The 25,293-nt window shown below is 45.9% G+C and overlaps 1 protein-coding gene across 3 annotated transcripts in view; it reads left to right on the top strand.

The window, feature by feature from the left end:
• The window catches only part of SCN5A (sodium voltage-gated channel alpha subunit 5), a 96,001-nt gene that overhangs the window by 47,999 nt on the left and 22,709 nt on the right, over positions 1 to 25,293 (top strand). For all 3 annotated transcript variants that reach the window (XM_053600844.1, XM_053600842.1, XM_053600843.1), the window contains 8 exons: positions 903 to 1,035; positions 1,964 to 2,202; positions 10,644 to 10,817; positions 12,079 to 12,435; positions 16,597 to 17,037; positions 18,430 to 18,591; positions 21,258 to 21,378; positions 22,144 to 22,298. In XM_053600844.1, coding sequence (XP_053456819.1) covers positions 903 to 1,035; positions 1,964 to 2,202; positions 10,644 to 10,817; positions 12,079 to 12,435; positions 16,597 to 17,037; positions 18,430 to 18,591; positions 21,258 to 21,378; positions 22,144 to 22,298 — 1,782 coding nt within the window. The remainder of the gene's footprint in view (positions 1 to 902; positions 1,036 to 1,963; positions 2,203 to 10,643; positions 10,818 to 12,078; positions 12,436 to 16,596; positions 17,038 to 18,429; positions 18,592 to 21,257; positions 21,379 to 22,143; positions 22,299 to 25,293) is intronic.

Genomic DNA, 25,293 nt, shown 5'->3' with positions numbered 1-25,293 from the left:
AAACAAATCCAGCAGTACAGAAGTACACACAGTGAAAAGGGACTTCTCCCTCTCTTTTCCCACTCTACAATCCCAGCTCCTAAATAATGATTTGCAGTGTCTTACAGGTCTTTTTCTAGGTTTTTCATTTAACTGCTTATCGTCAAGAGCATACACAGAATCACCTCCTTCTCTTTATTGTCTATATCGGAGTCCAGAGTTGGAGTGTATCTATAATTGATTTTAATATTCTATTGACTTTTTGTTTTGTACTTATGGTATTAGGAATAGTGCAGCAATGAACACTATTTATGTGTATTCTTGGTACATGTGTATAGTTACATATGAAGTAGGTACTTATAATCTTATGAAGTTAGATTATGTGTACTAGACAAGGAATTGCAGGACCAATTTAAAATTTTCTTGGTAGATCCAGCCAAACTGCGTCCTTAGAAGACATGGGCTCCCACCAGCCACATCTAAGCGTTGTGCTTCATGCTTCTATTATTGTCATCTCAGAGCATGTTCTTGGGTTTTTTGGGGTTTTTTTTCAGCTTCTTTATGCTCATGACTCTGGGGAGCTTGTGGTCAATTAAGACTCCCAGATTATTTTTGCATGTACTAATAATGTATGTGACAGCATCTGGCTCAGGAAGGACTACATCTAGTTTCCTGACTACACTCAGGAATCACTGCTGAGGAGAGGTTGTAGAAAAAGAAAAGAGAATGAAGGAGATATGGTTGGCAGGAGCAGTGGGGGGACTCGTTCACTGGGGAGGGGAGGGTTGGTAACAGAGAAGCCCAGTATCCAGTGTCTCATCCAGACCTTCATCCTGTTCCCCTGTGACCTCCCCAGCCTGAGTCAGAGGCTGGGGGTAGGTCCCCCATGCCCAGGCTGACACATATCTCCTGGTTGCACCCAGACCACACCGTCAGAGGAGCCAGGTGGGCCCCAGATGCTGACCCCCCAGGTTCCATGTATGGACGGCTTCGAGGAACCAGGAGCACGGCAGCGGGCCCTCAGCGCAGTCAGTGTACTCACCAGCGCACTAGAAGGTCAGCACCCCTGGGTCATCCAAACACTCCCTATTCCTGCTCTAGGCACCCTCACCTTTGTCCCAGCCTGAACCAGACATTCCCTATCTGTCTTGGCCTGCCTTGGACAACTCCACATCTGTCCTAGATCTTTCTGTTCTTTGTAGCTTTATGTGAGCCCTGTCTGTTCTTTGTCTTTTCATCTGTTTTAGTTTATTCTTTCCTGTGTTTCTTCCATACACTTGCACATCTGTCTTGGTCTGTCCCAGGCTCTTATCAGTCTTATTCTGTCCTTTCCCAAGCATAGGCATGTCTGTCTAGGACTATTTTGTCCTAAGCATACCAATACGTGTTCCAGCCAATTCTCAGCCATTCCTCTATCTACCTCAGACTACTTCAGGCATCCCACATCTGTCCTAGCTGGTCCTACCCTACACAACCTCACATGTCTTCAAGTCTGAACTTGGCACCTATCTTATTCCTTCCCATCTCAGATGTATCCTCATCTTTTCTGGTCTGTCCCAGGCATCACCCCATCTGTCCTGACATGTTCCAGATGTCCACATCTGTTCCTACTTGCTCTTTCCTGGGTGTCCTTATATCTGAACTTACCTGTCCTAATTATTGTCTCGCCATTTTCAGCCTGTCCTCCCCCTGACTGCCTTCACATCCACATGAGACTGTTGTTACAAGTGAGCATACATTTATCTTGTCTATTCCCAGTTTTCTCTACATCTTTATCTCCTGTCCTTTGTGGCTCTATTTTTTCATATGTACACTGATCCAGGACACAGGCTATACAATCCCTTGGCCTCCCCGGCCTTATTCAGTCCTACTGTAATGTAGCAGCCCTGTCATCTTCAAGTAAGTCATAAATATTTCCTGGAATACTACCTTATATATATGACTCAGTCAATAAAAAAAACTTAGTCATGGGCTGTCCCCCCAGAACTGGAGGAGTCTCACCGCAAGTGTCCACCATGCTGGAACCACTTTGCCCAGCGCTACCTGATCTGGGAGTGCTGTCCACTGTGGCTGTCCATCAAGCAGAGAGTGAAGTTCCTGGTCACAGACCCATTTGCTGACCTCACCATCACCATGTGCATCGTGCTCAACACGCTCTTCATGGCACTGGAACACTACAACATGACAGCTGAATTCGAGTCGATGTTGCAGGTCGGAAACTTGGTAAGGGCCATCTGCAGCTGTACCCAGCTGGCCTAGCCTTCATGGGTAAGGGAGAGGAGATCCTGGATGTAAAAGGATCTTTCGAGGGTGGGGATCATCGTTGAGGACATCTCGGAGGAGGGAAGGAATCTCAGGGTGACCTAAGGAGCTGAGAGATGTAGGTTTGGAGTTGGAGATTGGGGTTAAAGGTTTGTGAAAATATCCAGAGGCTAGAAAACAAAAGTGAGTTGGGGGTAAACTCACTTTAGTGTATGGAGAAGTGTATTTTGCAACTAGTAGATGGAGGAGGAGAATGGAAGAGGAGAGTGGCCAAAGCTTGCAACAATGAGCATCAGTGCTGTTGGAAGGGTAAGGGGGAAAGGATGGGTGAATGGTTGGATAGAAGGAGGGAGGATGGCAGGGAAGGATACAGAGATGGGTATAGTGAACAAATCAGGCAGAGCTACATCCAAATTCTGACTCAGCTCTTACTATGTGACCTCAAGCAAATTAGTTAGTCTCGGGAATTAGCACAATAAGTATTTGTTGAATTTAATAAATGCAAAATTAGTATGACAATATCAACCTCATAGGAAGCTAATGAGGATTGAATAAGATAATGTGTATAATGTGCTTGGCTCAGAGTTTGATAAACAATAAGCACTCAAAATAAATGATAGCTGTGCTATTATTGTTGTGTTATTAAAGAGACTGTTCCTGGAAGTCAGAATGGCTGGATTTTAATTCTGATCTTTTTTTCTTGACACCAAATCAAGTCCTGCCTCTTGACTATACAGAATGGGGAAACTGAGGCCCATAGGCAGAAGGGGTCACAAGAGGGGCAGACCTGGGCTTGTAGTCACTGTCTTCTGATTTCTAGGGACAGAGCCAATATGGCTCTGTCCAGATAAACACGGAGTCAGTCCTTCTCTAGGGGATCCTAGGGCAGAGATGGCAAGAACCCACTGGCCTAAGAAAGGAGCTCCTGGATCATCATGGAGGTTGGGTGGAGGAGGAGAACCTCTGGGCACTCATTCTAAGCTCTGTTATTGCAGACCCAACCCTGTCTCAGGCCAACTGTGGCTTTGGGCACAAGGGGCCTCCACAGGCAGGAAGGTCTCCCATACTGTGGGATGTGAGGATTTTTTCTCTTGTTTCTTTCCAGACCCAGGACTCTAGAATGTTCTCTGCAATGTCTATTCGAATTTTTCCACTAATTTGATTCCGTTTATTGTAATTTTACTCTTTTTTTCTTATTCTATATGCAAACAAAAGGAGAAGCTATATCTCAGCCTGTAGGTGTCTCCTGGTACTGTTGGATATGTTGAGTGGTCTTCACGTGGTGTTTCAGTTGATTATGGTTTACTGGATTGTGAATATTGGGTTGGACTAAACAGCAAGCTAGGCATGGTGAAGAGTACTGATGGCTTCACCAGATCCTTCAGGTGTTGAATTGCAGCTTTGTTAAACTCGTGGTTTAATTATTAACATAGGCAATGTAGCTGGGTTACAGCTATGTTTTGCTATTTGGATAGTTTTATTGCTAGCACGTAAGTTTTGATTTTCTTGCATTTAACATTTTCTATGTGGCTTAAGTATAATTAAGCAAAATCACAAAAGTAATCATGGGCAAATAATCTTGGTATGGAAATGTCTCTAAAGCATGACTTTAAAGACAAATTTCATTAAGAGATTGATGGATTTGACATTTTAGCCCATCACAAACAAAGGTATAAGGCAAGTGAAACTTTTGTTTCTAGAAACAGTATGGACAAGAAAACCAGAAAAGTCTATTCTGAAACCATCACAAATATAGCAAACATTCTTTTGAAATGCCTAAGCTCATGAGAAAGTACAATAGTCCCCCTTCTCTGCAGTTTTACTTTCTATAGTTTCAGTTACCTACAATTAGTCATGTTCCAAAAATATTAAATGGAAAATTCTAAGAGTAAACAATTCGGAAGTTTTAAGTAGCAGGCCATTCCAAGTATCATGATGAAATCTCATATCATCCTGCGCCATCCCACCCAGGGACGTGAATTATCCTTTTGTCAGCATATATAAACTGTACATGCCACCCACCCATTAGTCGCTTACTACCCACCTCTGTTACCAGATTGACTATCGTGGTATTACAGTGTTTATGGACACAAAGGGCCCCAAAATGTAAGAGCAGGGATGCTGGAAATTCAGATATGCCAAAGAGAAGCTATAAACATAGCAAAGAGAAGTTGTTAATCTCTATCATGCCTAATTTATAAATCAAACTTTATTATAGGTATGTCTGTAAGGAGAAAAGTATGATATATATAGAGTTTGGTGCTCTCCATGGTTTCAGACATCCACTGAAGGTCTTGGAAAGTATTCCCCATGGATAAGGGAGAACTACTGTAACAGAATGCCCAAGTGCCAGAAACAAAGAGGGGCTTAAAAACACCTCAGCAGTAAACATGTAAAATGGTTCTGTAGTTGCCCTGGGTGAGGGGGTGGGGGGAGCTACTGATTTGTATAATCTGGAGGCTTGGGTTTTCTGAGCACATAGAGACAAGATACTCAGTCTTGGGACAGTGTGAGTGAGGGCTGGCATTGAGTAGTCCCGTAAGACTATGACCATACATCTAGTAAGAAGGCATACCACAAAAAACTTACACATTGATACTTGGAAATGATAAAGAAGCCTTGTCTTAGCCAGGGCTGGAAAGAAAACAAAAGTAACTCCTGGAAGTTTGCAACTGTGGATTTGGCCTTATACAGACTTGGGATTCAGGTTTATATCTAAGTGGTAATGGAGCCTATATCTAAAAAGGAAAACTGTACAGTGGTTCTGGAATAATATCTTGGAGCCCCTAAAAGAGGTAAACATAAAACCTCTCTAGAAGGGCATACCTTTAACCCAGGCCATGCTGAATTTTCCAAATTACAAAACAAACAAGGAAATATTTCACCATGAGCAAGAGTCGGAACACACACACGCGCGTGCACATATAATCAGACTTACCCCTTAAAATGTCACATAGTAGAAATATTAGATAGAGATAATAAAGTAAAAACATGGTAACAAGAGACAAGAAAATAAGCTGGGCAGGGTGGCTCATGCCTTGTAAACCTAGTACTTTGGGAGGCCAAGGCAGGAGGATCACTTAAAGCCAGGAGTTCAAGATTAAAAAATAAAAAATAAATAAAAATAAGGCAATATTGAAAAAGAGCCAAATAAAATCTGTAGAAATGAAAAATATAACCATCGAGAGTAAAATATCAATTTATAAATCAAATAACACATTAATACAGCTGGAGAGATGTATAAATTTCATGTGAAAAATTATGAAACTACTGAAAAACATAAAAAAGACTTAAGTGCACCTGTGGCTCAGCGGGTAGGGCGCCGGTCCCATATGCTGAAGGTGGCGGGTTCAAACCCAGCCCCGGCCAAATTAAGAAAAAAAAAAGACTTAAGTGGAGAGATATGCCATTTTCATGACTAAAAGTCTGAATATCATAGAGATAACAATTCTTCCCAAATTAACCTATAAATTAGGTGTAATTCCAGTGAAATTTTTCAATGCTTTTTTTTTTTATGGAACTTGACAAAGTAATCCTAAAATTCATATGGAAAAGTAAAGACTATCAAGATAAATTAAGGAATAAGGTAGAGAATTTACTAAAATATATTGAGATATAAAGCTGAAAACAGTGTAGTATTGGTTTTAAGATAGAAAAATGGATCAGTACTACAGAATTGAAACCCCAGAAATAGAACAATCTATGTATTTGGAGATCTGATAAATAACAGACATGGCGTTATAAATCAGTAGGAAATGGATTTATTATTCAATACATGATGCTAGGGAAAATGGTCATTATATGAAAGTATTAAATTCAAATACCTACCTCACATCATAGTCATAAATTAGATGCAAGGGAATTGGGTTTAACACCTAAGTGTGATAAAGCAAAACTTAAAAGCTTATAGAATAAAAATAGGAGAAAAAGCTTTAAGATCTTGCAGTTGGGAATGCCTTGAACAATCCAAAAAGTTTATACTATGAAAGAAAAGATTGCTAAGTTCACCTATGTTAAAATTTATGGTATTTATACAACTCAGGATATTATAAACTAAATGAAATCACTACCACAAACTAGAAACTGATATTATGAAAACTGCTTAATAGAAAGATGTGAAATCTAGACAGAATTAACACCTACATATCTATAAGAAAAAGAGGCGCAAGCCAGTGGTAAAAACATAACCACAACAAAGGACAAAGAAAATGGCAAGCAGATCACAGAAAAGGAGATCTGGATGGTTATAAACAAATGCAGAGAAACACAAAGGAAGGAAATTAAAGCACAATTGAAATACCGTTTCTCACCCATAAGAGAATCAAAAATAAACTTGTATGTAGTCAAGGATACACAACAGTAGGAACTCACAGTTTGTAAGAGTGTGGGTTTGGTACTCCACTTTGGAGGAGTACTGTACCATATCTGGTAAATCACAGTTGTGCATACCCTTCAGCTCAACAATTTCAGATATACATATTATTTAGAAAGCCTCACACATCTGTATAAGGAAACATGTAAAAGAGAGTTCTTTACAGCATCATTAGTCACAGGGAATATTGGAATCAACATAAACATCTAAACATCTTTTTAAAATATGGATACATAAATTATGGTATATTCATAAAATTAAATACTGTACACAAATATAATGAATATGTATAAATAATGTCAATATGGAAAATTTCATAAACATGGTGTTAAGAATAAAAGGAACTTGAAAGAAAATGCCTAAAACATAGCCCATTTGTATAAAGCTTAAAATAATTAAAAAATACTGTGTGTTGTTATTACACACATATATATTAAAAATGGGTAGGAGGATCAACATTAAATCTGGGGTAGTGATTACCTTGGAATCGATGGGTATAATGGATGGCTTCAGTTTTGTCTGTGATGATGGAAGCCATCATTTGGGCCAGTGGCTTAACTTCTCTATGTCTCAGTTTTCCCATCTATAAAATGGAGATAATAAACATTATATATTTCATAGGGATATTGTGAAGATTAAATGATTTAATGTATGTAAAACACTAGAACAGTGCCTGGCATATAGCAAATGCTATCTAAGTCTTTCCTATTATTTTTTTTGTTAGGCAAAATAAAACAGGATTTGAAATAAATATTGCAAAATGTTAATATTCATCAGAGTTTGGTGGTATGTAGAAAAGTACTCATTATAGCGCCCTATCTATACTTAAAAGTATATACTCTTTTTAGAAATGTTTTTATTAAATCATAGCTGTACACATTAATGCATTTATGGGGTACAATGTGCTGATTTTATATACAATTTGGAATGCTTACATCAAACTGGTTAACATAGGCTTCACTTCACTTTCTTAATTACTGTGTTAAGACATTTATCCTCTGCACTTAATAGATTTGACATGTAATGTCAAAAGTATATACTCTTAAATCATTTTTAATTTTAAAAATGCAATAAAGGTAAGTGGCAAAGCAGGAAAATCATGGTAATACATATAGTAGACAAAGGGGTAAAAACTCTTAATATATAAAGTATATTTATAAATGATGCCAAAAAAGAAAACACTCTAATAGAATAAGCAAAGGGTATGACAGGCAATTTCACCAAAGAAGAAATATAAAAATCGAAGAAACATGATAAATCAATAAAACAGCAATACCCTGTAGATTAGAAAAGGTGGGAAACTGTCCAGTATTAGCATAGCTGAAGGGAAGCAGTTATTCACATACAGCTAATGGAACTGGTTAAAACCTGTCTCTGAGGATCATTTAGCAGTATGTGTCAGGAGCTCTAAAAATCTCCATTGGCAAGACAATTTCATTTCCACAAATCCATTCTCAAAAAAGAATTAGGCAAGTTGTTTTAAAACATAAATGTAAAAAGAAATTTATTGTGGCAATGTTTTTAATAGGGTAAAAAAAAAAAGCCTATCACAGGGAAATTGTTAAATTAGTTTTGGCACATCTGTACAGCGGAATATGCCACAAATGTTAGAAAAGAAAGAAAAGAGAAAAAAAATGGTGCTGTAGATTGTGTTTAATTGGCATTGAAGGATGTTTACCAGGTATTATGTTTTAAATGTAGGTTGGTTCGGCACCTGTAGCTCAATCGGCTAAGATACCACCCACATGCACCAAGGCTGGCGGGTTCCAATCCAGCCTGGGCCTGCCAAACAACAATGACAACTACAACCAAAAAATAGCCAGGTGTTGTGGCGGGTGCCTGTAGTCCCAGCTACTTGGGAGGCTGAGGCAAGAGAATAGCTTAAGCCCAGGAGTTAGAGGTTGCTGTGAGCTGTGATGCCATGACACTCTACCAAGGGCGACAGCTTGAGGTTCTGTCTCAAAAAAAAACAAAAGAAGGTTGACATGTGTAGACTATGATCCCATTAGAACGTGTGCCAAGGTCAAGGAGAGTTTGGAGTTCCCCCGAAGTCTTGCCACTACCTGGAAAGCTACCATTAGCACTGATGTCTCCTGGTAGGAAGAGTCATGGGAAGTGGGTCACCATCCTGAAGTCTCCATCTGTCAGATCTCAGCAAGCCTGTAAAGCGTACAGGGTTGTTTATATCTGAAGGCACCCTCTGCCTGGGTTTGGAGCTCTTGGCCATTGTCAGCAGTCATAATAAATATTGCTGACAATAACAATAATTGCCCTCTCCTACAGAACATCCACTTTGAATCCACTAGCTCTAACTCTTAGAAGCCTCCTATGAAGTTACTGTTAATCTCCATGTTATGGATAAGGACACTCAAGGCTCAAATAGATGAAGAATCTGGCCCAGGATCACACAGCAGCAGACCCTGCTTTGGACCCCAGGTTCTGACTGCCATTCTCTATACATCTTAAACCATTGAACTTTGATCTATATGGCCTTCAAAAGCCTGGGGTGAGGCTTTGGAAGGAAAATATCTAGTCCCAAAATTTACATACTTCACAAGCTTAGCTGTACATTAGAATTACCCGGGAAGTTTTTTTTAATCTCCAAAGCTGGGCTGCACTCTAGTCTAATTTAACCAGAATCTCTCCAATGGGGCTCAGGCATTGGTATTTGGAAAGCTCCCTAGATGATTCCAGAGTGCACCAGATTTGAGAACTCATGCTCAAAAATGACATTTCTCAAACTTCACTAGTCAAAATGCAGATTCTGATTAAGCAGATCTGGGGTCTTCCAAGGTTCTGCATTTCTAAAGGGTTTCCAGATAATTCTGCTATTCCCAAAGAAACTTCTATTTATCACTTCCCCAAAGGCCTTCCTCAAGAGTCTTTTCTTTTTTTTTCACTGACACCTAGCTTTACCTGATCCCTGCTATCTTGCCACCAAAATAGCTGGGAACCTGGACAAAGTGAGGTGCAGAGCCTTTCCTGAGCTCCACTGTCCAGAAATGAGTAGCAGCGCTGTGGGTGTCCCAAATAGCTCTGAAGAGCACACCTACCCTCGTGTGCTTCTCTCACAGAAGTGGGCACACTGAAGGACAGCTGGCTGTGGTCACAGCTGCCTGGCCCACCACACTGTGGGCTCCTTGACCACAGGTCTCTGTTGGCTGAGGCTGGGCGGCTCATGAGTCATTGATCCAGAGGAAGCTCAGCCATTGGACACTCAGGAATGTTTCCAGAAGGGAGAGGAGGTTGCCCTAAGTCTTAAAGCAGCGGTTCTCAACCTGTGGGTCGCGACCCACAGGAACGGTATTAAAGGGCCACAGCATTAGGAAGGTTGAGAACCACTGTCTTAAAGGACAGCACTGAGTTCATCTCATTCTCAAACTCACTAGCTACTTGACCCCAGACATGTTACTTAACCTCTCAGTGTCACAGACAGTGCTACTTTCCTCATAGAGTTTTGGACAGATCTAAAGAAACAACCTATGCAAATCATTCTAGCCCAGGATTTGGCATATTGTCAGCCCTTGAGAAATGGTGGTGGATTATTGTTACAATAGAAAGACTGAAACATGCGGACAAGGAGAGAGGGCATTCCAAGAAGTAGAAGTAGCATGCGCTGAGCCTTGAGTCAGGAAAGCCACGAGTGTTTGTGGGGAAGTGGTGATTTGGCACGTGTAGGATGAAGACACTTCCTATGGAGACACGGACTGGAAGTCTGGCGCTGAGTCATGTGACCATTCATCTCCACCTCCCCATGTCAGGCGTCTCCTAGAGCCATTAATCTAGGAGTCCACAATGGGCCCAGGCTGTTAAAGCCAGGGAGGTGGTGTGCTTGGTGAGCAGCCGAGAGGGCTGGAGAAGTGTTTCTCAGGGCCTGGGCCATGGCCGAGCAAGTCCCCACTAAGAGCCTGGGTGCAGTCAGCACTGGCAACCTAGTGGGGAGACACTATGGAGCAGGAGGCGCCCCTGCTGGCCAGAGGGTCTTTCCAAACCAGATGTCAGGAAGCCCTAATTCCTGCTCCTTCCTCAGGTCTTCACAGGAATTTTCACAGCAGAGATGACCTTCAAGATTATTGCCCTCGACCCCTACTACTACTTCCAACAGGGCTGGAACATCTTCGACAGCATCATCGTCATCCTTAGCCTCATGGAGCTGGGACTGTCCCGCATGAATAACTTGTCAGTGCTGCGCTCCTTCCGCCTGGTACCTGGCTGGACCCACTGTGGGGGGGGAGAGGGTGCAGAACAGGGCTGGAAACCCCCCCATAAGGTCAGCAGCCACCCCTACTTAGATCTGCCATGCCTTCACCCAACAGCCACTTACTAGGTGCCCCTGGGTGCCCAGCCCAGTACTGGAGGTGGTGGGAGTACAGAGATAGACTAAACAGGAAGGAGACATCCCTCCACAGGGGGAGGGTTCACAAAGCCACAATGATCCCTTTAGTCCTTAAAGGATTCAGGAGTGGAGCTAATATTACCCACATCTCCATTTCACAGATGAGGAGACTAAGAAAGGTGAAATAAATTTCCCAAAGCCGTACGGCAGGTTTGCTCACTGCTCATCCAAGGTTCTGCCTGCTGGTTTCTGAATCAGCATTTTTAAAACTTTAATGTGCACATGAATCACCTAGGGATTTTCTTAAAATAACAGGTGCTAGTTCAACAGGTCTGAGGTGATGTCAAAGCTCCTGGTCTGTGGACCACACTTGGAACTCAAAATGCCTGAGACTTCCAAACATAGGGCTGGAGGTGTGGCCAGGGAAGACTTTTTGGCGTAGATCCTAAGCACTGTGTTTTGCCCCCCTGGGAGTGGGTGTAGAAGGGCCGGATGGTGAGAGCAGTAGAGAAAGTCAAGGCTGTGGGTTCTAATCCTGACTCCACTGCTGTAAGCCAAAGGACTTAGACAAATTACTCCACCTTTAAGTGTTGACTTCATCTATCAAATGAGGTATTAGTGCCAACATCATGCAGTTATTGAGAGTCTTTTAATGACTTCATCCATCCTAAGCACAAGGCCTAGCACATAGTAGGCATTCAGTAAGTGGTAAGCACCTGTCCCCTTTCAGTGATAAATGAGAACAGAGAAAAATGGAGGCAATTGGATAAGTCAAAGCTGTTGAAGCTGGGGCTGAAGGATAGGTCAAAAACAAGAAGGGCATTTGATGCTGGAAGAATCTAACTGGGAGTTCTTGTGAGACCAAGGCAAGTAGGAGGCCGGTATGAAGACAGAGAAGGGCTGAGTTGGGGAGATCAAGCTAGAGGTGTTGACCTTACTCCCACAGCAGTGCCCAGGGAAGCTGGCCTCAGGCTGCAGAGAAGAACAGTAGTGCCTGCTCTTGGAGAAATGGGGAAAACAGGTGTCAGTGACCTCCAAGAGCTTTTAGGCAGGAGCTGGGGAAGGTAGGGGTATCCATGGGTGTCAGAAACAAGACCCCTCACAGGGACACTTTCTTTTCCTCCTCCAGCTGCGGGTCTTCAAGCTGGCCAAATCATGGCCCACCCTGAACACGCTTATTAAGATCATTGGGAACTCAGTGGGGGCACTGGGGAACCTAACGCTGGTGCTAGCCATCATCGTGTTCATCTTTGCCGTGGTGGGCATGCAGCTCTTTGGCAAGAACTACTCAGAGCAGAGGCACCGCATCAGCGACTCAGGCATGCTGCCTCGCTGGCACATGATGGACTTCTTCCATGCCTTTCTCATCATTTTCCGAATCCTCTGTGGCGAGTGGATTGAGACCATGTGGGACTGCATGGAGGTGTCTGGGCAGTCATTGTGTCTGCTAGTCTTCTTGCTTGTCATGGTCATTGGCAACCTTGTGGTGAGTCAGCCAAGGGGCTCACATCCATACATTCACCCACCCATCCATTCCTCCACCCAGCTACCCACCCACCCACCCAATCACACACTCACTCACCCTTCCTTCCATCTACTCCTTCACAGCAATCTATCCAACAAATCTTCCATCCACTCATCAATCTCTCATCCATCCATCTGTTCTGGACCTACCCATCACAGTTCTGTTTACTCGTTTACTTATCCTTCCATCTGTCCATTCATTCATCCACCCACCTATATATTATCTATCTAACTATGCACTTATCAACAATCTATCTATTTATTTACCCATTATTTCATCTGTATGCTTATTCATATTTATCTAACCATCAAGCCACTCTTAAATTACCCAGCCACCAACCAATCCCCCTTTTCATCAATCTGAAGGACTGGTTGTTACCAATCCTCCCATCCATTTATCCACTTATATTTTAAAATAAGCTCATTCAAGAATGCATGGCCCAAACTCCACCAGCCTTCATAATTAGAGGCCAATCTTAAACTATATTGAAGTTTAAAGTCCAGACCAAATTTCCATACTCAGGAGAGTAAAAACGAAAAGAGAGAAAACAGTTTTATTTCATGCCCAAGCTCTCTAGTCAACCATGTATCAACCCCCATCTCCTCATTCACTCATCTATCCATCCATTTATTCATCAACCATCTATTTTACCTGTCCATCAACCACCCATTCATCAACCCCTATTCATTCATGGACATATAGACATATATCCACCTATCCATCCCTATGCTTATTTTTCACTCATCTGCCCACTCACACATTCATTCATACCCCTCCACTCATTCTTTCACCCTCCCATCTATCAACCCACCCATCCATTTATTCATTACCAATTCCACCCATCTCCTCTCTATCTATCCAGTTATACATTAACTCACTGCTCCATCCATCATTCTTCATTGAAGTTTATTCTTTTATTCATTCATCCACTAATTTACCTATTTATTCATTATTTACTTGTTTTTATTCATTTGTGTATTTTATTTACTCTTCTACCCATTATTTTATTGTCATTTACTATCAGTGAATTTTCACATGGTTTTTCAGTTCAGCTTAATCAGCATTTGATGAACCCCTGTTGCATGCAAAACATTGTGCCTCATGCTGTTGGGCACAGACAAGTAAATGTGGCCCAGCACCAGCCCTGACTCTGCTCACCCTCTTGAGAGACTGGGAATGTGGGGAGATCAAACAGCCCAGAAATAACAACTCTCAGACTGATCAGAGTGATATGGACCCATGGGTGCTATTCCTCTTCAGCTAGGAACATCAAGGAAGGCTTTCTAGAGAAGGGTTTGGAGCTGATTTGATGACAGGTAATTCTAAGGAGGGAAGGAACAGGGTGAGCAAAGCACAGGTACAGACAGATAGTGGTCCAGATGAGGTGGGAACCTGTAGGAGCTTTACATGTTGCCCTGAGCAGCTGTGGTTGGAGTCCTTTCTGTCCCTTCATGCGGGGCTCACGCCTTTGTTCCTGTGGCTGCCTGTGATTTCTGCCAGGCCACCCCTTTCAGGTAGGTGCATCTTGCGTTGTATCTTTCCACTGTGGGGAATTCTGGAGTTGAAAGATAGTAAAGTCTAAATGCCAGAGAAGGAGCTTTAGGAAGTGGCAAGGTAGGAGCGACTCAGTGGTTCAAGCAGAAGTCAGTGTCCACTGTGGACATGAAGCCACCTTCCTGGCTATACAGGTGGCCCACACATGCTCAGCCATCATACCTGCATTGTCTGGCTCCTGCTATAGCTATATGTCCCTGTCATGGGCAGCTCAAGTGTTGCATCAGCTCATAATAAGGCTGCTGTGGGGCAAGTGCTATGGGCTGTAGACTTCAGAGCCTTTCCTCAGCCCTGCCTGCTTTCTCCTCCCATATACTTTACCCAGCTAGGACAGCACAGGCCACTTTGGGGTCAGTTCTCCATTGGCTTCAAATGTAGATCCCAGAGCCCAAAGAGAAACTAGGGCATCAGTGCGCAGTGTTAGTAGAAGTGCACAGCGCACAGTGCTAGTAGAAGCCAGTTCTTTGGCTGTTCCCACACCCCCCCCCCTTGTATCCTTTCAAAGTGGCTGCCTCTTGAAGTGGAGCCTCATTCAGTTCTTGGTTCAACCCCAGTGCCAGACTCTGTCTGTCCTAAGGAGAATGAAAGTTGTCGAGCTTTCAGCCCACAGCCCGGCTGAGCCGCCCCTCACACTCACAGCCCTACGATTTCCCAGCGGATCTGCCTAGGGACAAGAAGATTAGAGGCTGCTGGAGGAGGGAAGCTAACGCCAGCCCACGCAGCCCCCTCCCTGGCCGCCTAAGGAATTGGGCTGCTGCCTGGCGTGGGTGGAAACAAGATTGCCATTGAAATGGGAAGTGATGATCAGGCAGGGGTGGAGAGCGACAGCAGCATGACTGCCGGGGAAGCACCAGAAGTTGGACTTTTGAAGCTGAGATACATGTGGGTGGATGGAACTGCCCAGGTGCCCCCCACCCTATCCTGTCCCCAGCCTGGGCCCAAGACTCCTGTATATCAGGGAATACAGGGCCAGGTGTGGCTGAAGGCTGAGGGGGATCCAGAGCAGGCCACCAGGGACAGAGGCGGGCCATGCCTGCTCTGTTGTGGACAAAGGCTAGGGGCCAGATCAGAGGTCAGTGTAGACAGCAGCTCTGAATTACATCACATACTACACCCTGGCCCCCTGTCATTTTTAAGTGGCTTAAAAAATGGCTACTTAAAAATGGCTACCGGGTGTCAAAAGTGGTAATCCATAGAGACAGGATAGGACTGCCTACTCTTTTAACTTTTTATACTGTCCACATGAATATGTGTTACTTTTAAAGCAAAGGCATGTTACTGAGGCTGCTTTCATCAGCATTCTCATTCCTCATTCAGCATTCCATTCCTGACTGGTATGGAGTCCCCGGGGGGGCTCAGAGTGGATTTCCAAGGAGAACTGTGCACCCACCGTCACATGTGACCCTGCCATCAGGCCCTTGGGAGGAGACACTGAGCGCGTAGCAGGCCTGGTGATGTTCCTGTGCCATCTGACCCCTGTGTGGGAACCAGTCCACTGCCATCTTAATTAACCCACCATGAAACTGGGAAATGGCCCCATGCCCAGCCCCTTGCCACACAGCAAAAGCTCCCTTTTTAAACAAAAACTAAAGCTTCACACTTGCAGGATCTCTTTACAGCAAGCAGTTGTCCAGAACTACCAAAGACTGAGGGATTATGTACATCTCTCAAGGGATCTATATCTGTAAGCCCTAAAAACTGACCTCAGTTAAGTGTGTGCCATGTTGAACTCCTAAGCCCTCAGCCCCTCTGACTCGCCAAAGCATGTCAGGCCTTCTCCCTCACATAGTACTCCCCAGGTATCCCTCACCACCACACACAGCCACTTCTCCATAGCTTGACCCTATAGTTAGCCCAAGTGCCTGAGGGCTGCTTGTACCCTCCTGGCCTCTCTTCCTGCTATTGCCCCTTCTCTGCCCAGGTCTCTGTGTTCCTCACCTAGAAAGCTGGGACACAAGTAGAGCATGTGTCACAGCAGCAGCCCCAGATCTGTGAGCACTGAGCTGGCCTCTGCAGGGAGCTCAGAGACAGGTCACTGCCTCTCCTTCACTAACAGACACATGTGCTCCTTCCCAGGAAAGCTGCAAGAGCTCCAAGGTGCTTCTGGGAGGAAGTCTGTCTTGTCCCTGCCAGGACTCACACTTCCCAGGGAGGTGCCCTGTGCCCACCATGACCCCATAGGCCCCGTTACCCCAAGGCAGCAGGAAGAGGTGAAGGGAAGGAAACCTGTGTGCATAAGCAACTGGCACCAGAGCAAGGCTCTGGCCACCCACTCTCTGTATTACTCTGGTTCTCTCACTGAACCTGAGCCAGGACACAGAGACCTGGTTCTGAACATCCTCCATTCACATTGTGTCTGAGCCCTTAGAAAGAGGGATTCAATTTTTCTTTGATAGCCAAACCCTCCATATTCAAGAGAATGAGGGGTTAGGATAAGGACCCTAGGTTTGGGCCTCAGAGATGTCTGTCATAGCAATCCTTAAGGTCTCTATGCCTCAGTTACCCCCAAATGAACCTGAGACAGCATGTCCATGGCATGGCACAGCACCCGATCCACTGCCTCCACAGGTCCTGAACCTCTTCCTGGCCTTGCTGCTCAGCTCCTTCAGTGCAGACAACCTCACAGCCCCTGATGAAGACGGTGAGATGAACAACCTCCAGCTGGCCTTGGCCCGCATCCATCGGGGCCTGTGCTTTGTCAAGCGGACCACCTGGGACTTCTGCTGTGGGCTCCTGCGGCGGCGGCCCCGGAAGTCTGCAGCCCTTGCCTCCCGCAGCCAGCTGCCCAGCTGCATTGGCACCCCTGGCTCCCCACCACCTCCAGAGATGGAGAAGGCGCCTCCGGCCCGCAAGGAAACACGGTTTGAAGAAGGCAAACGGCCAGGCCAGGGCACCCCTGGGGATCCAGAGCCTGTGTGTGTGCCCATTGCTGTGGCTGAGTCAGACACAGATGACCAAGAGGAGGATGAAGAGAACAGCCTGGGCACCGAGGAAGAGTCCAGCAAGCAGGTGAGCACCCATGCCCACGTGTGTGCAGTACCTGCTGGTATAGGCCCCTGTGCTCTGCTGTTCAGGGGACCCAGCCTTGTTCAAAGCAGCTGCTCCAGCCAGACTGCCTCAGTGTGAGGTGGGCTGGGGCTAGAAGACAGGCCTGCCCTCTGACAGCTGGCTTCTCTGAATGATGCGTAGCCCAGCTTTCAGCCCTCTCTCTCTAACCCATGGGGGAACTGGGGAGGTACTGTTGTACTCTGCCTGGTTCTGGGGACCTGGTTGTACAGACAGGCACATTGAGGCATGGCAAGAGAGAAGGACTTGCCAGGAGTTCCTCATGAGTCTATGACAGAGCCCCTGACCCCCAATTACCCCCATTGACCATTGTCCCCCTCTAGGACCAGCAAGGTGGAATGTCTCAGTGAGGGAGGAGTGTGGCGCTCTGACCTCCAGACTGCCCCCTCGTCCCTCACCCAGGGCTAACTCTGAGATTTAAAAATAAGCATCCCTAAGACGGAGTGTCAGGGACACCACTATCTTATCTTCCAACCTGTTATTTTTAACACTTGGGACCAGAGTCTGAGCAAGGCAGACAGGCCGTCCCCCCCCTCTCAGTTTTCCTTTGGCCTGAGCCAGGCTCCAATGTCTTTTCCTTGGGTCTTTAGGACAAGCAATAAAAGGTGGCTCTCTGTCGAGTCTGGCTGCTTCCTTTGGCTTGCACTTGGTTGGCCTGGGTATGGAGAGCAGCCACTCCCCACGTATGGAACTTGATATGAGGCTCTGGGGTTGGTTTCACATTCTCCTGCCTCCCTATTGTCCCAGAGGCCCACCTTGTCCTTTTGAGTCAGGTTGTGGGGTGGCAGCTTTGTCTGTTGGGAAGGGGGCGGTGGCATTACCAGGACCACGGCTTCCAATTATCTTTAGCACAGGAGTGGAATTCTGGCTGCCCCTCCTTTTCTTTCTCCTCTCCTTCTTTGAGCCTGTTGACTCTGGCTCCCTAGTGTGTGTGTGTGTGTGTGTGTGTGTGTGTGTGCGCGCGCGTGTGTGCGCATGAGCAATCTAGGGTACCATGGAACTCACAGGGGACGTCAGCGTCCTTCCTAAGTGGAGTTGCCAGCATTTGTGTGGGGGGCATTGTAGCCCAGCTGTACCTTCCAGGAAGTCAGGAAAGGGAGTTATGCCAGGCTGACCAGTGGTTTGTCTGGCTATCGCCCCTTTGCCAGGACCTACCAGGAGGCTCCCACCTGCCCATGTGGTGCCCCTGAGGAAAGATGTCTTCAGTCAGACCATGAGGAGAGCAGGAGGCAGTACCCTAATTGCATGGGAAGGGCCTGAGGGCTGCAGGGCCAGGGCCCTGGAGACCCACTGCCTGGGTGCATGGGCACAGCTCATGGGCTGGGGTCTCTTCAGCAGGAATCCCAGCCTGTATCCAGTGGCCCTGAGGCCCCCCCAGAGCTCAGGACCTGGAGCCAGGTGTCAGAGACCGCCTCCTCCGAGGCCGAGGCCAGTGAGTCTCAGGCAGACTGTCAGCAGCAGCGGAAAGCAGAGCCCCAGGCCTCAGGGTGCAGTGAGGTAATAACACACCTTTGTCCCTGAAGCCAGCTGGGCACTGCTGCCTGGGCTGAATCCAAGCTATACAAGGTTCCAGGATAAGCCTGCATTTGCTATTGGGAGCTACAGCTATTGCCACAGGCAGCATGGGAGGCCAGTCTGCAGAAAGGAGGGTGGTACCCCTGTCCTGACAGAGGAGAGATGGTGTAGGGCCCTGAAAACATCCAGCCTGAGACTCTGATACAGGACTAACCCACCACCTCCGGGAGTTCACCCTCTCCTCACACTCTGTCTCTGTGTTTTGGTCCTGTTTAGCAAATGTTTGTCCTGTGAATCTCCTTATCCAGAGAGGACTTCAAAGGGGTTCTGAGACACATTCTTGGCATAGTTACCACCTACCAGCTGCTTCTTACCTGCAGCAAAGCAGAGGCCATGAACAGGAGTCCCATCCAGCCTGCCACTGTGTTTTGTTCTGCCCACAAAATGGTTTTACTTTGAATTAGCTACCATCATTTAAAACTTGGTAGCTTTTATATAAAAATCTTTATTTCTAGCTTCTCTTGAAAAACTGGAAAAGGTGCTACCCTGCCAGAGACAACTGGTAGCCACCTCCTTGACCCTAGCTGGGGCCCTCTGTTTTGAAGCTACCTACCTGACTGCATTTCCTTACCTGTTGGCTCCAGAGCTAAGGGCTGGTGGCATTGCTGACTATGCCTCCCAGCCTTATTTACATGTGGACGTCACATGTTCAGAGACTGCACGTGGTGGCTGTTGTCCTGCTCCTCATTCTAGCACTTGTGATTTCTTCCTTTTGTGAGATGGGCTCATGGGCCATCATGGCTTTGCGACATGGCCAGTTTTGGAGCCCTTGTGCTCCAATCATGTATGTCATGGTTCTCTTCCTGAATGTTCAGATACTAGAAGGCATGTGGGAATAGGAAGACACGAGAGAGGCAGGTCACAGGAGAGGACCCTAGCAGATTGTTCTTACAAGAATGTTGGCCTTTGAGCAAGGTTTATAATTTCTTCCTTTCTTCAAATAAGCTCCTATAAAAGAGAAAAAGATGGGCTGGAATTTTCCTGGAAAAAGGACTTCCTTATCTCATTTGCAGTAGGATCCCGAGAACTTGTCTTCCCACATGACAGCCCCATGTGCTGGAGAGAAATACAGCATGATGATCTCTGGTCTGGCAGTCACAGCCCTGCTCCTGCTGACCCAGCTGAGCTGGAAGGTGGGAGGGAAAGGGACCTTCAGAGCCATGAGGGACCATGAAGGGCAGAGCCTCTCCCCTCTGGCCACAGATCTACCTTGCACCAAGCAACAGGCTGTACTCCAGAATCTAGCCTTTGCCTGATGCAAATCTCAAAATTGAAAAGAAGACATTGAGACCAAAGAAGAGTAATTTGTCCAAGAAAGAGAAGAAAAGGCAGTGTAGGATTACAGGCGTACCCACAGATTCAGACAACTTGTCTCTAAGTGGAGCTTTGGCCTGAGCTGATCTGAGGCAAGGGGTTTGGACTTGTCCTAAAGCAAATGAAGGATTTCCTTCACGGACACCCCTTCCTTGCTGCACCTGTCTTTGGATCATCATGTTCCCCAGAAGGAGAGCCAGAGATAGGGACTCCTGTGCAAGTGACTTGTTGAGAGATTGATTTCAGGAGAAACCATTAAGAATATAAGAGAAGCAGGATGAGGCAGAGGAAGAAGCTATAAAATGACTTCTCAGCTGGAGTCTGCCTCAGCTTGGTCCCCTGGGGAGCTCTGGAGCATGAACCATACCACAGTGTTGTCTTAACTCAAGGCAAGGTCAGGCTGGCCTTTTGGATTCCTGTATCAGTCCATCACTGGTGCCAGGCACCCCTCAAGGATGGCAGCTCTCTGGCTGAAGACTATTGGGGGAGGCAGCTAAGCGGTCAGCAATCACTGGGGCTGGGAGTGGGTGCACGGGGCTAACAGCAGGGAATGGGGCAGTGACCACTGCAACACCCTTATCCACTTGCACCCACGGGTGACACACAGACATTCACAAAGTCACATCCACATGCACATGCTTCTCTGTAGCCTGTCTATAATCAGCTTATCAAGATCAGGGGTCAGACCCCTACATGGCGAGGAAGGAAAGATACCAGCACCTTCTTGGTCTTACTCCAAGCTCTCTGCCCAGGACTACCATCAGCCATAGGAATTGAGTAAAAAGTATGGGCTGGGCTGCTGGCCAGTTCTCTTCATGTCTGACCTTGCTGCCTGTATGTGCCTGTACGATCCTGGTTCTGACTCTGTTCTGGATGTGGCATGCCTGTTCCCACTTCATGTGCCAAGCCACCACTATGTGTCTATGTCCTAGTGTGTGTACATGTTGCCACCCCACGTCTGTTTTGTTCCCAGCATTTCCCATCCCCCATGTTTTCTCAGAACCCCTCCACAGCCCTTAGACTCCAGGAGACCAGAATTGCAGACCCAGGAGCCCCAAGGTCCAGCTTTGGCTCAGCCCTGACTGGCCCAAGGTGGCTCTCTAGCAGGTTCTTTCCACACCATCTGGACCACAGATTCTAGGACAGTCTGGCTACCTCCCCTCTGGGAACCCTAATCCCCCACCCCAGACTCTGGGTTCAGGGCTCAAGGCTGAAGTTGCTGCTCAGCTGATGCTCACACTTTCCCTCACCCTACCCCACACCCTGCCCACAAGACCCAGGAGGACAGCTACTCCGAAGGTAGCACAGCGGATATGACCAACACCGCTGACCTCCTGGAGCAGATCCCTGACCTCGGCGAGGACGTAAAGGATCCAGAGGACTGCTTCACTGAAGGTACTGGCCTTTTACCACAGCCTCAGCCCCACCCATGGGCCAAGTGCCATGGGGTACCCTCACTCTGACCTGGATATCTGCCCACCTCCTCCATTCCTCTGACCTTGGGGCTTCCTGCCTTGGCCTGGCAAGTCAGCCATAAGAAAGACTGGTGATGCTGCATTTGTGGTATGGTAGCACCACTGTATGCCTGCACAGGCAACAGGCCTGGCTCTAATTTATCCCTGTACTACCAGGCCCTCTGTAAATATTTGAGGCAGGTGTGGCATGTGGCCATATTGATGATTGGTATCTGTAGCATTTATGAATGGGTGGTAAATTTGGAGGATCTCTAGGGATAAAATGAAGGTCTGTAGTGAGGGTTATCTCTGTTGGTGGGTGGGGGGGTCTGCCTTTTCCAAGGCTCAGGCACTGTAAACAGGGAGAATCCTCAGGGACAGAGTACCCTGGCATCTCCCCAGGGGGTGTGCTCATCTCCCCAGATGAGCAGAGGATAAGCTGGAACCCACCCCAATCCCAGCCTTGCCTGTGCCCAGAGCTACCAGGCTATAGATCCACTCCCCAGGTGCTTAGTACATCAAGCCCTTCATGGAGTGCCTGCTGAGTGTGTGGCACCAGGGCAGTGCCCAGAACCTTCTCTCAACCATGTTGCCCTGTCCCCATCATTGTAACCTCTTCTCTCAGCCATTTACTCATCCACCCAAACTTTTTGCCATGGACATTCATAGGTCCTGAACAGGGCCTGCCTTTCACCCTCTTCCATAGGCTGTGTCCAGCGTTGTCCCTGCTGTGTGGTGGACACTACGCAGGCCCCAGGGAAGGTCTGGTGGCGGCTACGCAAGACCTGCTATCGCATTGTGGAGCACAGCTGGTTCGAGACATTCATCATCTTCATGATCCTGCTCAGCAGTGGAGCACTGGTACCCTTCTGGGGAGGCAGGGAGGTTAAGGAAAGGAAATCTCCAGCTGGAAAGCCACACCAGAAACTGGGGCAGAGCCTCTGCTGAGCCCATAGAGCAGGAATCAGCTCAGACACTCTCAGTACCCACAGCACATATGAAGGGCAGAGCAAGAAGGTCTCAAAGAAGTTGTATGTCCAGCCCCCCCCCCATTTGTTCCACAAAAGGAAATAATTTGATCTAGATCCCCAGCCTCCCACACCAGAGCTCTGGTGACACACCCACTTGTACACAGCATCGGTGTCCTGTCAGGCTGTCTTAGTCATTTTCAGTGCTATAAAGGAAAATCTGAGACTGGACAATTCATATAGAAAAGAAGTTTATTTGCCTCATGGTTTTGTAGGCTGTAAAAGAAGCATGATACCAGCATCTTCTGATGAGGGCCTCAAGAAGCTTCCACTCATGGCAGAAGGTGAAGGGGACCAAGCATCACATGGCAAGAGAAGATGAGAGAGAGGTGCCAAACTTGTTAGCAGTCAGTTCTCCTGGGAACTGAGAACTCACTCATTATCATGAGTAGCACCAAATTGTTCATGAGGGATCTGCCCCCATGACTCAGACACCTCTCACTAGGTCTCACCTTCAACATTGGGGATCTAATTTCAACATGAAATTTAACACAAAACACTAGCACAGGTATTACCATGTAGTTAACAATGCCAGCTGATAGTACAGCTCCACTTAGTCCACATCTTCTACACACTAGAGTCGATACCATATAATTCCCATGTCATTACATTCAATCCACACAACCACAACACTTTATGGAAACTTAACTTGCCTGAGGCCTGACCACTCAGAAATGGTACATGAGGCATTTGAACCCAGGAATTCCGATTCCAGAGTCCTTTGCCTTGACCTTGCACCTGTTCAGTAGGTCTTTTCTGAGCTCTCCTGAATCTAGCCCTGTGTATCTAGCAATGGGGGAGCAACAGGAGGAGGATACCCCAGTTCTGGCCTCAGAGGTTCCCAGTCTACTTGGAGGAACCAGATTCAGCAGATACAAGATAGTGAAAGATCAGCACAAGAAAGAATGGAGCAAGAACAGAATGGCAGACTTATGCTGGGAGGTGGGGGCAGTGGGAAAACTCCCTGGAGGAAGAGAATGGACCTGGACTGAGGGGGACAGGGAGTCATTGAGGCTGGGAAGAACAATGGGCAGTGGGTTCTCAACTTTCCTAATGCCACAGCCCTTTAATACAGTTCCTCATGTTGTGGTGACCCCCAACCATAAAATTATTTTCATTGCTACTTCATAACTGTAATTTTGCTACAGTTATGAATCGTAGTGTAAATATCTGATATGCAGGATGTATTTAGGTGACCCCTGTGAAAGGGTCGTTAGACTACCAAAGGGGTCATACCCCACAGGTTGAGAACCGCTGCTCCAGGGGCTCCCCCATCTGGCTCACAAGCAGCCTGCTCTGATCTCTCAGAGCCCTTTCTGGAAGACATAGGACAGTACTGGAGAGTTCTGGAAGGTGCTGATAAGGAGGGAGAGGGTGATTAAAAAGGCAGAAGACATGGAAACTTTCCTGGCCCAGAAAGAGGAAGTACCTATATTGTCGGGGAGGTGAGAACCCTGTGGATACGTAACTAACAGGGAATGCTTTGGACCACAGAATGGGAGAAAGGATACTTTGATTCAAGGCGATGTGCCTTCACTCCATGCTGCTTCTCCTCCTGTCAGGGCAGACCATGGGGAAGCACTGTAGCTGTCACATCTAAACCTCTGGGCCTCCCACCCTATCCCGTGCTGCCCCTCCCCTGTTCCACTGTGGGCCTGGAGCCAAGGCTTGCAGCCTCCCTGCTGTTTTACCATTGGCAGCTAGAGCCAAATCTCCATAGGCTTCAGGGAAGGATGATTTGACAATATGTTAACGAGTTTTGTTTTTAAACAGCCGCAAACAAGGGCAGCCAGAGCCATTTAGTCTGGGCTGTGGAAGAAAAGCTCAGCCTGGCATAAGTGAGGAGGAGTTTTGGCAACCATCTGGTGAATCTAATCAGGGTAGACAGCCAAGCACTGTTGTTAAAAAAACCATGTAAATTATGTATTGAGAAAAAGGAGTCCGAGTGTGTTATTTAAAGTTATAAACTTGTTTAACAGAAAGCAAACTGTATCTCTTCCAAATTGCTGAGGAAAAAAATTTGTAAAGAAAACAGAGATCTTATAGCAAAAGGTAGAAGAAAAAAGAAGCAACAAGGAAACATAAAATCAGAAAACAGAAAATAATATGGGAGAGGCGAGATCAAACATACATTTAATAATAAATGTAACTGGATAAAATTCATCTTTTAAAAGAAAAGGGCTCTGAATAAACTTTTCAAAAACTTAAGCTATGTGTTCTCAAATGACAAACCTAAAACAATGTGAATCAGAAATATTACAAGTGAAATAATAAGGTAGTTTAGGCAAATGCAAATAATGACAACAAAATCAGGGTGCTTTTTGTTTGATGAAGCCATGGTTAAAAGCTTGAGATAAGACACAGAAGGTCCAACTTGTAGTAAAAATATAACTATTAAGAATATATTTGCTTCGGATTACACAGGACTTAAATATATAAAACAAAATTCACTGGGGGAAAAGTGACAATAGTATTATAGTACTGGGGGATTTTACCATATTTCTGTTAATTCAAATATAAAGAACGAGACAAAGATCTAAAATACATACATAGTAAATCTGACATAACATAATAAAAATAATAGCTAACACATAAATAGTACTATGTGCCAGATACTGTTTCAAGCACTTTACAAATATTAATTTTATTGTCACAATAACTTTTATGAGATAGGTAATATTATTAAGCCTATTTTACAGTCAAGGAAAGTACTAGAAATAAAAATTAGGATTAAAACCAAAGACCTAAAACGTAAAAGTCATTCTCTCTCTTTCTCCATTTTTTTTCTGTGAGGGCCATCACTTGAGATATAAAAGTCATTTTTTAAC

The sequence above is a fragment of the Nycticebus coucang genome, chromosome 8 (genome assembly GCF_027406575.1).
Source record: "Nycticebus coucang isolate mNycCou1 chromosome 8, mNycCou1.pri, whole genome shotgun sequence".
Classification (NCBI taxonomy): Eukaryota; Metazoa; Chordata; class Mammalia; order Primates; family Lorisidae; genus Nycticebus; species Nycticebus coucang.
This window is presented reverse-complemented; position numbering and strand designations above follow the sequence as displayed.